General features: G+C 37.1%; 1 protein-coding gene across 5 annotated transcripts in view; it reads right to left on the reverse strand.

Annotated features, from left to right (window-relative positions):
* Positions 1–12,143, reverse strand: part of SPAG17 (sperm associated antigen 17) — a 230,902-nt gene that overhangs the window by 186,767 nt on the left and 31,992 nt on the right. For all 5 annotated transcript variants that reach the window (XM_004026432.5, XM_063695914.1, XM_055376755.2 and 2 more), the window contains exons 2-3: positions 10,144–10,284; positions 9,458–9,544 (exon numbers count right to left, since the gene is read on the reverse strand). In XM_004026432.5, coding sequence (XP_004026481.5) covers positions 9,458–9,544; positions 10,144–10,284 — 228 coding nt within the window. The remainder of the gene's footprint in view (positions 1–9,457; positions 9,545–10,143; positions 10,285–12,143) is intronic.

Consider the following 12,143-nt stretch of genomic DNA (forward strand, 5'->3'; position numbering starts at 1 on the left):
GTTTGCTTGTTTGAGTTTTGCTTAATGCCCGTCTCCCCCATTCAAATGTAAATTATATGAGGCCAGGCAGTTATAACTATTTTGTTCACCAAGGTCAATCCAATCATAGATTTTGTACATAATAGACCTTTGAATATTTATGGAATGCATGAAAATGAAACATTTCCTAAACCTTAGTCATTGACTATCATTTGATGATTTAGCCAAAGCTATGTACCACCTGTACTATAAACCTAATCATTTTCTCTAAGCTGACTGTAAATCAAGTTTTAAAAAAATAAGGTAGCTCTGTCCGAAGCACAGTGTTGGGGGAGTTGCAAGTTAGTCTAATTTTATTTTTTAATGCACATTAAAATAAATGTCTAGGTAATAAAACAAATTTTTATCCATTATATACAATTTTCTTGTGGTAAATAAATGAGCAAGAACTTTTTAATGAATGAGAACTCCCTTCTGCCAGGTGTAGAGCAAGCTCTAGACTATTAGAAGAACTGACACTGATTCCATTGGTGACTGTGAACAAATCATTTAAGTTTTTGGGCTTCCATTTCTTCATTTGCACTATGGAGATTAATTTTAACTGTTCTGCCCAGTTCACGTGAAGATTTAATAAGCAGTGTGAAAATCATCTTTTTACATAAACATGAAATTTTATTTTTAAAATTATTTATTTTAGAAATGGTTACTACTGCTGTTTGTTTCTTAAGGTGTTCCGTCATATTGACCCCTTACATGACATAACAAAGAAGAATAATGTATATTAGTCTCCATCGCGGCCATGAGGACTAGTATAATGGGACACTGCAAATATCCTTTGACCACTGATTAACTTCTTTTTTTCCCTTACTTGCTTAATTAAATGTCTACTTAACTTTCAGTAATCATACTCCACTTAGAGAAAAACCTCCTCACAATGTGAACACCCATGTTCATAGCAGAGCTAAGAGGTGGAAGCAACCCACGTGTCCACTAATGGATAAATGAATAAGATAAATGTGGTATATACATACAGCGGAATATTATTCAGCTTTAATAAAGAAGGAAGTTCTGACACATGGTACAACATGAATGAACCTTGAAGACATTATGCCAAACCAGGCACGACAAGACAAACACTATATGATTCCATTTATATGAGGTATCCAGAGTCGTCAAATTCATAGAAACAGAAAATAGAACAGTGGTCATCAGGGGCCAGGGTGCAGGAGAAATCAGAAGTTGTCATTTAATGGATATAGAGCTTCAGTTTTGCAAGATGAAAAAGTTGTGAACGTTGGTTGCACAACAAAGTGAATATATTTAACACTACTGAATTATACACTTAGACATGGTTAAAATGGCAATTTTATGTTACATATTTTTACCATAATAAAAAAAATTTAAAGCCTGCACATAAATGGGTTTCTAGTATTTTCATGTTCTGATGTTGAATATTGCTGAGAATAGAAATTTTAAAAATAACAGTAATAGTAATAGCTAAACTTTATGGACACTTAAGTCTGTGCCAGGTAATAAGTATTTTATATTTACTATCCCATGTAATCACTACTACAGCTTTATAAGATAGATACTATCATTTACGAGGATTTTACAAAGAGAAAACAGAGGTACAGCAGGGTTATGTAACTCGTGCAAGATTACACAGCTAGCAAGCAGTGGAACCAGGACATGATCCCAGGCAGTCTGGTTTGGTTCCATACTTTTAACCACTAGGTATATCACTCACCAAACTAGCGGTAGGTACTCTGGAGATGAATTTACCTCTAATTAGTTTTAATTAGTGAGATTTTAGAAAGGTCTCTCCACACTTTGATCTCTGCTGAATATGTATTAACTTCCCTCTTATTTTCTATCTTTCCTTCTTTCATCCTCCAAAGAAAAGACATGGTCACTTAACAATATAAATCTTAACCATAAGAATTAAAAAACCCTGTTGACCCAAACATGTGGGCAAAAGCCACTCATCGAAGTGGCTTAAAAGCTCCAACTGAAATTATTTGGTCTCTTCATCATCTGCAGATATACCTTCATGTTTTTGCCTGAGTAGAAGGAAAAGTAATAAACATATCATAGAACTACTGAGAGATTTAAAGCTTAATTCTAAGTAACTAGCAGTAGCTTATATTGAAGACATATTAAACCACAACAGTCACTTCCAGAATTTAAACTATTTATTCTCAGCTTGTGTGTGATGCAAGTAGAAAAAACAGACTTCTGAGTCAACAAGTTACCTAACCAGTCTGATTAGAAATGATTCAAATTTCATCATTCATAAGTATCTGAAAGGTTGTTAAGATAGTTAAGTTAGCCAGGTGCAGTGGTTTATACCTATAATCCCAGTAATTGGGCTGGCAGGGGCGGGAGGATAGCTTGAGCCCCAGGAGTTCGAGACTTACCCAGGCAACATAGCGCGCTCCTGTTCCCCACAAAAAGAAAAAAGCCAGCCAAAAAAAAAGAGATTAGGTTAGTTGATATATATGAACTACCCAGCACGCAAGACTTGGAATACATGTGTTCAATAAGTGGTAACTTTTATTATCACCATATGTAATTATTGATTTTTCACAGTTTTAAATACAGAAACAGAATGATACAATCTTCTTGATTCCTTCCCCAGCACCCCTCCAATCCTGGTGTCTGTAGAGTATAGGGTGTTAAGATGTTTCAGAAACCACCCCAGCCCAGACCTGGAGGAGAAGCTGTGATGACTTCTCTTCATTAGCTGAACCTCACTTTATTCTTGTGGCTGGCCCTCCACTGAGGTCTGTCCTGGAACTCCTGATGAGATTCCTGCCTTGCCCACTGCCTGCAGGTCCTAGCCAGCAACCCAGTCCTTGTGTGGCATGGGCTTCCTGCTGCTGGATCCCAGGCTCCACTGCATCACCACCACACCTCCCCAGTGTCTACCTCCCCTCTCCTGGACTGCTATTTGCCACATGGGCTTGGCCAGCTGCCTGTCCCCCAGGGTGGAAGAGAGCTGGGGCATGATTTGAATTGTTTTTGAATGCCTTTACTTGAGTTCTGCTTTTCTTTGAAAATAGAACTCCAGGTTTCTGATCTGGGAGGCAAACATATTCACACCCTGGGAGCCCATTCCTAAAGCAATGGAGCCCTGACCTTCTGCCCCTCAGTGACTAGCCTGAACTTGACTTTCTCTGCTGAGCTGCTTTGGTGCCCTCCAGAAATGTGGGGGCCCAGGGCTGTTAACACATCTGACTGCTCTTTTCCCCATCTTGACAAAAGTCATTCATTCGCAACTCTTCATAGCCCTTTGTAACCGTTTCTAGCATTACTATTTCTCCTCTTCTTTCCTTCTTCGGGTAAGAAATGCCTCCAAAACCCAGATTTTGGCACAAGAACTCCTAGATTTGTTTTTATAGTCCCAACGTAGCACTTCTTTGTTACAGCTTGATATTCCCAAATTTTGTTCCAAGTCTCATTATTTTACATTTATAAATATCAGGTTGTATTAATTGGTTCCAGCTTTAAAAAATGTTCCATCAGGGGTTATTTCTGCTATTTTGATAGTGGTTTCTAAACGTAGAGTGCCGAGGCCCTGATGTGGCCTGCACGTTCTGTAGGCATCCCTGAAGGACTGATGTGGAACGGAAAGATCCGCAGATTCTGAGTCTTGCTGTATTCTTTGAAGACTGTACTGGCCATAATAGCTTCAAAGAATTTCAACAAGTTCCTAAGACATGACCTTCCCTTTCCGAAAATCACGTTGGCCAGGCTTGCCTTAATCAAGCTGTGCTTTTCTAAGCATCCTTTTACTTGATCTCCTGCAGCAGTTTTTAATACTTTCCCTACAAGTGAAGTTAAACTAACTGGCCTGTAATTTCCTGGTGTGTCCCTAAGCTCTATGAAATAACGGCATTAGGTTGGCTAGCTTCCAATTCTTCCAGAATTTTTTTGTTTTGTTTTAAAGCGCGGGATTGAAAAGGCCAGAGAATGCTTCCTGTCTCCCTTTTCCTTCGTTTCTTCCATGACATACTGCTCTCTCTGCTCCCAGTAGAGCTGCCATTTTAATAACTTCAAACCTCTTAAATGTTTTCACATATTATTTGTACCTATCTCTGAAGCATGAGTTTTCCATTTTTCATTCTGACAAGGGCCACCCCCAATATAAGGGCTTACAATTCTATTAAATTGACTATTAATTCAAGGCACTGTTTAAAAAATGAGTTTCATATCAGGAATCTGAAAAAGAGTGGCAAAATAGATTATAATTAAGCCTGTGTTCTCACTTGTCAATTACTAATAAATACATGTTGGAAAAGACCTGAGAAAAATTTCTATACATCCACGAAACAGAAGTCAAAAAATGGAACTATTACATCTGGGCATACTAATCTGATGCACTAGCATAGTGTCTTAAAGTATGGTGAAATGCATTAGATATGAAGATCTAATTTGCATTCTAAATTTTATTAAACTGCATTTCGTCCATTATTTTTAAATCTAATATCAAAAAATCTTCCCACTTTTGATGGTCTCCCGGTTGCAATAGAAAGGCCCGTAGAAATATTTTAAGATATATTTGTTAAAAAGTTATTTTAAAAATTATTTTCTTAAAAATATGAGAATTTTTTTACTGACAGGAGTAAAAAAGAAAATTAATAATTATTTGCATTTATAAAATTGCACCATATCACATAATGTTTAGGATAGTTCAAGTTCTTTATTGTACAGAAACTTGAAAAATTGTTTTGAAATAAGTGAGTCATCAACTAGAGCATAAGAACTTTTATTCTTTATAGACAATTTTTGTTTCAGTAAGCTTTTCATTTTTTTATTTTTTATTTTGTGATGACCTAATGCGTCTTTTATAAATAAGTCACAGGCACATAAATCACGGCCCATTTGTGTGGATGAAAGCTCATTTCCTGGTTGGTAGGCATGGTGACCACCATCATGAAATGAAAAGAAACATGAAGTGGAATTTAAAAACTTTTAGGATGGTTGGTTCTGATTTCAGATAAATTGGATAAGTAAACCCCTATCAACTAGTAGCTTTTTCTGATTTACCAAAGTGATAATGTCAAACCTAAAATTTGCACATTTATCCCATAAAGTTCACTTACTGTGTACCAGATTTAGTCACAACTGGGAGAATCTTGGCATTTATGGTACACATAGAACTCTCTCATCGAGAACATTTCAGTTGGTTTTGAATGACTACTGATATTTTCCTTTTTAATTTTGGTCAGGACTGACTATACCTGTAAATGAACAGGTCAGATTTTCTATGTGGGCCATAAAGCATACATACACAGAAAATTATCTGTGCATAGGTGCAAGTATACTTAAGTTCAGGCATGAATTTAAAGCATGTACTTTTTCCAGTGTTTGAAATGTTTCCTCATAGATTTCCATCTTTAGGATTTTAAAGTTGCAATTAAAATATGTACAGAATTCATCTTTCCTATTTAGCATTTTTATACCATATAACTACAAATGTAGTACGCATTAATTCGGTCTTCTCTCATTCCTATGGCCTTGCTTGAGCTATTCCCTTTTCTTAGAATGCCCTCTTCCACATTTGAAAGTCAAGATCTACCTATCCAAGGGGTAGACCAGTGAAAGATTACTTGGTTGGTGATAAAGTAGAAAAACTTGGTGCTATAGGTTTACCTTTGGTTAAACCCAAATTCTTCATTTTGCTAGTGAGCAGACTTCCTACCTTCTCTATGCCTCCATTTCCCCGTGCATACAATGGAGATTTTATCTTTCCTTTTAGAATTGTGATGTGGGCTAACTGATGTAATATATGTAAAAGATCAAAACTATCAGGTCCTTTCCTTTCAAATGGCAATGTTTCCACAGAAATCTCTCTGGGTCTCACCCCTCCCTGCCAACTACCCCAGCTAATGATAATCTCATCTTCCTTCGAATTCTTATACACTTTACCTGTCTCTCAAGAACTTCACTATTTTCTGCATTGTCTTATTCACTTATGCAGCAACTATTATTGAATGCCTACCACGTGCCAGGCTTATGTCCATATATATTTTGTCCTTTTTTTTCTCTCTAGCTTGTTCTTAATCTTCCTGAGGTTAGAGTCTTTGCTTCTTGAGGTTAGAGTCTTTATAATACTACTATTCCTTCCTCTCTCTTCATTGTCTGATAGTGCCTGGCACTAGTGCTTTATCGAGTATGTTTGTTAATATTCGGTAAAACCGGCTACTATGTAATTCAGGCAATAAGTGTATATTTTCAAGTCTGTCCATATCCTCAAGTATGATTCACATGTGGGAAATGGTGCTTATATGCCAGTGCATGGGGTCATCTTCATCCTCATTATTAAATAATGAGATTATAATAATAAAGCAGTAGCCAACACTCCTGAGAATATACACAAAGAATAATATTCTGTTCTCATTCCCACATGAGTTCTTGAAATAGTTCCTAGTAGAGCAAAACATGGTTTCCAAAAAGAGAATGTGAATGAACAAATGAGCTGCAGCTACATCTCTACAGAATTACATTAGCACAAATCTAAGCAGTTTTTCAAAGAACTATGGTGTATAAATAAAGACTTTCATATATACAATGCCATGGCTAGATGAAATTCTAAGGTTTCAGGGGAAATTACACAATCTCATAATGAGGCTGTGTGTACACAACACCATGCCATCCAAATGAAAACTTGAGCAAATCACTTAGGAATGTGGTCTTTGCTAGCCCAGACATTTCGAGTCATTATCGGAAATATGTAATGTGGCTCTGACACTATTTTACTACTCATGGATGAAATACACTATACAGAAGTCTCACTTCAGTTTGCTGCTTCTAATAACCACAGGCTAGGAAACCAGAAAGCCTAATTGGTTAAAATTGTGTTTAAAGTAAGAATAACTAGGCTTTGATTTAAAGCTAACGAGAGTACCCTACAAGTAGAAGTAAATACAGGTGTTTAAATGCATGGCTGTTATATTGTGAGTTCCTTATCTCTAAAATGAAGGTTTCTAAGAAGTTACCATGTAACAAAAGGAATTTGTTAGATTATCTTTTATCTCTTCTCCCACAGTGCAGAGTTTCCTTTGAGAAATGGGATGTTGCAAGACTTTCGCTCCTCAGGAGTTTACCACTATCAAGCATCCTAGTGTATCAGGAGTTGGTTCCTTCCAGTGGGTTCTTGGTCTCACTGACTTCAAAGAATGAAGCCACTGACTTCGTGGTGTTACAGCTCTCAAAGTTGGTACAGATCCAAACACTGAGCAACAGCAACATTTGTCACGAAGAGTGAAAAAACAATTCCTCCACAGCCGGCAAGAGTACACCAACCTGTTGCAAGGTGCTACCGCAGGTGGCCGGCTTTTATTCCCTTATTTGGCCCTGCCCACATCCTGCTGATTGGTCCACTTTACAGAGCACTGATTGGTCCATTTTACAGACTGCTGATTGGTCCATTTTACAGACTGCTGATTGGTCCATTTTACAGAGTGCTGATTGGCCCATTTTTACAGAATGCTGATTGATGCATTTACAATCCTCTAGCTAGACACAGAGCACTGATTGGTGCATTGACAATCCTCTAGCTAGACAGAAAAGTTCTCCAAGTCCCCACCCGACCCAGAAGCCAAGGCAGCTTCACCTCTCACTAGTTGCTACAACCATGCAAGATTCTAAACAGAAATAGATTCATGAGCACACTGTCCACATGTCTCAAAGGTCCAAAAGTCCCAAGAGACTTTCTGGGCCTATTCCATAGCCACCACTCACAACTACCATGCAGCTCTGCAGGGGTTGCCAGTGACTTTTCAATTCTCTTGGGATGAGGTACCAGGTAGCAGAGTGCTTGAGCAGGTCCTAAGTGTGAAGGGACTGAGATGGGAAATATTCCCCTCTTCTCCAGATGTGCAACCTGTCCTTGGCTGATGCTGACAAGGAGCCTGAATTTGTTTTATGGTCTTTATTAGTTTTGCTTCAGCAGCTGGCATTAATGAATGTCTGGTGCACCTCAGGTTCAGTCTCCATGGCACTCCACCCACCTTCTCTTTTCTTCTGGAACCATTCAGAAGAGTGTATGTGAGCGAGTGTGGGAGGCTTATTGCCCAAATGCTCCACTGGAAGAATGTGGTAGAGCCAGATGTGAAATGGACCTCCCCTGAGTGAAGAATATGCAACCAAGAGTCGGAGCACATATTGGAGAGGAATGGCTTTCTAACTTAACTCTGGGTTTGTAATCTTGTGCTATCCCACATCCAAGTCAGAATGCCTGTCCAGACTAGACATCAAAACTAGGCTGCTATCATTTCTGATTTTTACTGAGTATCTGTGAAGAAGAAAGAATCTTTTGGAGGGTTAATTGATCCCAGGCCTGAGAATTGGATGTGGATTTCTATAGCCACTCACAAGAAAAATTCCAGTATTTTAAATCCACGTATCACATAATGTTTCAAGTGGAGCACACACATTCGGAACATTATAAAAAAGAGACAAAGTATATTATTTGACTGCAAAAGCACAGATAACTTTGGCATGATGGTGAGCGCCGTGTAGCAAGAGTTAATGCTATAAAATTCACAGCACTGTCTATTGTGAATAAATCCAATGAAACTTGTTCAGATAGTACTCAAGCAATACTAAATAGACCGTATGTAATCACCCAAGACCTGAGACACATAAAAACTTTATTAGTCATCACTGAAATAAAGTGCAAACAAGTTCGTCTTAGAAAGATTGAAAACTCTTTATGTTTTAGGTCGGCTGCTCCATAAAACAGTGCCTGACAAATTTTAAGTGATATTCTAATTAATCACTGGATTTTTATAGTTTCTTGAAAGCTGTAAGTTAGATATTAACAAGGCAGGGTGAGAGGAAATCCCCTTATACGGAGAATGAGTCCTACGTCCTTTGCACAAGCCCACTGGGTCAGCCAAGCCGGACTTTATACTAAGCAGCTGTTGGAAATGGAACGGACCATTAATCCGAAGAGTATCATTATTTTCATATCGATTAAAGTGGGATATAAACCGTGCACCAAGTTCACAAACTGATGGAAAATCATTGCAGCTGTACCTCTGTCTTATACAAGAAACACTTTCTGGCTTATTCTTACATTGTTTTTTTCGAGAAACTAACACTTTGTAATATACTGATCATATGACTCTCCTTAATGCTGTCACATACTCAGCAATTATCATGAGAAAGTATGACCCAATACTTTGTGTCTATAGAAATTTCTGATTTATATTTTTCAATTATTTCAATTAGATGCAATGATGGTATAAACGATCTAGGAAATTTTATTTGTAAAGGGAAATTTTGAAAATTTAAAATTTTAAAAGGAGGCAGACTTTTTGTGTGTGTGTTCACCATCAGGAACAAATATCTCCAATGAGGAGCAGGCATTTATTTTCAAAGAATGAAATTTAAAAATGGCTATCAAATTATTAATTCAATTCTTTTTTCTAAAAACACGAAAATCTCTTTTATAAACACTTTCGCTTACCTCGTAATATAAAGGAGCATTACCGCCTACAGGTTTTTTTGCCTTTTTAGATGGAGCAGATCCAACAAGTGTATTTATGTCATTAATCTGTAAGAAAATTAAATTTACTTATGATGAAAAAAGCCTTATTTGAAGAATACTTAGATATATGTAACTTTCAAATATCTAGGTGATCTGAAGGGTTGGGGAACCTAGCAAGAAAGAGGTACCCATGAATTAGGTAAAATATTTATAGTTACTTCGTAAGCTGTCAGTAATTGTATGGGTATGTGCCACCTGGCAGATCTTTTCTATATTATTGCTGTCCTCTGACCTCTGACAGCTATGATTCTCTGTAGCCTTCATTTTCCAATTAGTCATGTACCTCCCTGGAATCTTAAATAGTCTAGTCTTTTATAATTATTTAACTTGAATTAAATATTTTGTCACAGAACCTAGCATGGTGCCTGGTATGACCTCAGAAATCTTTGTCAAATAAATGAATATTGAATTAACAAAATTAATAAACAAAAATAAATTCTTCCAGATTGAACAACTCAAATTTATTCTGGCTAAATAGTTACTTAAAATAATCTTTCAAAATTTACAAAACAGCCCAAGAATATGATAGTTTATTTTATAATTCTATTCTATTATTTTAAGTAAAAAAGTCTTCAGGTGGCTTTGAGGTAGGAAGGGACAGGTACCTGCTGGAGAATGTCTTGCCACGACACCATACTGAAGAGTTTACGCTGAGGGACCTGGACAGCCACGGTAAGGGCTTGGATGAGAAGATCATCTTCAATCTGGTTCCCAACCACAAAAGCAATGGAGGCCTGCCAATCGTTCTATAATATTAAAAATCAGACGGAATTAGATTTTAAATATTCCTGAATAGGTCATTTCATGTCAAATATTTCCACTGAGAAGCAGAATAATTTTCCTGTAAATCTTACTTGAAAGACAGAGGTGACCTTGTAATGTATGTGGTTTTCTGATTGAAGTAGCCGCAAGGCGGCAGTATTGTGCCAAATTTCATGCAACTTGACCAAAAAACAATTTTCTGGAGAAACTAGTCCTTTTATTTTGAGGAAGACAATTTTTTAAAACGACACTTTCACTAGAATGTTGTCCAAGAATAATCTGGTGTTGGAAAGCAATCGTTCATTCCTATGTCACAAATATACATTAAGATGTAGTCTCAAAAAACAGGAATCTTTATTTTGTTCCCTGGTATATCCCAAGACTCTAAATAGTGGTAGGAATATAAAAGCAGCTGAAAAAAACTGTTAAATATTGGGTCATATTGGATGAGCTGCCAAATGAGAACTGAACCACATCTTTTTCTCTTAGTGTAACACAGGAATCTTACTGCTAATTACACTCCCAAGAAATGGGCAAAAATATTACACTTGGACATGAAATTTTGCATCAAATAATTTTAAAAAATTAGTTACTAAAGAATTACATGCAGTACTTTTTTCTCTTTGTTTATTGTAATTGTAATCTCTGTTGGGAGATTAAGAGTGGCGCTCACTGGATTACCTCACATTACCAACTGTGAGATGCTGGGGAAAGCTACTCACGCAAATCAGTATTCCTGCTTTCGAACACTAACAATTTTAGGGAGAGATGAAACAAACAAACACGATAAAGACATCAGAAAAGAGAGGGAATAATAAGGGAGGGCACTCTAGTCATGTGACCTCTCTGGGGCTTAGTTTCCCCATTCATAAAATAAAGGGCAATATCTAAGCAGTGCTCTAGCTCCTCTCTAGAGGTCTGATTCAAATATAGTAAAACGGTCTCCTGGTGAACACAAAACAATGTCTAAGATTTGAAAAGGTCACACAAATTTAATAAAATGCATCGTTTTATTTGGTTCCTCTGGTTTCTGCCCAGTTTATAATCAGGTTGATGACAAAACTAGGGTATAGGTGGGAGAAAATACTTTAGTATAAATTCTTACTTACCATCAAAGAGCAATTGTCTTTAAATCCTTCTTATTTAGCTCCATGGAAGTCTACTAACTACCTAACAAGACTCACCCAATTCTCAAGGCTACCACCAAAACAGAAAACACATGTAAAAGCATAAAAATGTATATTTTACTTGCAAAGTGTGTGTGTGCATGCATGCATGCAGGTAGGTGTGACTTTGTGTGGTTTCCTCTGTTACAATGAGTTGAAAACATTCTTTTGTCTCTAAATTCACCAGGGGAAGACTGACCATTTATTTTTTAAACATTCTGCCTTTTAAAAGTAGATATGATATGTATAATGTGTAATGACCTTTCCTGAATTAGATGCCTTTTTTCTCTTGTCTGCTTCCTCAGTCAAAGCTGCAACTGTAGTCATCATTAAAGGGGAAAAATCTCTTTCATTTCACAATAAAGTACACACAGTTACGGGACAGGCAATACCTTGAAGTTCCTGATGACTACACCTTCCAAAACTGAAGATTTTAATAACCACCTTTACCCCCTTATCCCGCTGTCCACTGCAAGTTTCCTTGCCAATATTTGAAAGTTAATGGTGACAAGAAAATGCTGTCTTTCTGCTCTTTGGGGAGCAACTGAGAAAGAGGGTATTGTAGTCCATTACCCATCTACTTATTAGTATTTGGTGTCAAGGCAGGTGTTGACCATTTCAGACCAGAAAAAAAAAGAAGAGAGGAGGGGCAAGAGGGAACTAACAATTATTGTGAA

The sequence above is a fragment of the Gorilla gorilla genome, chromosome 1, assembly GCF_029281585.2.
Source record: "Gorilla gorilla gorilla isolate KB3781 chromosome 1, NHGRI_mGorGor1-v2.1_pri, whole genome shotgun sequence".
Taxonomy (NCBI): Eukaryota; Metazoa; Chordata; class Mammalia; order Primates; family Hominidae; genus Gorilla; species Gorilla gorilla.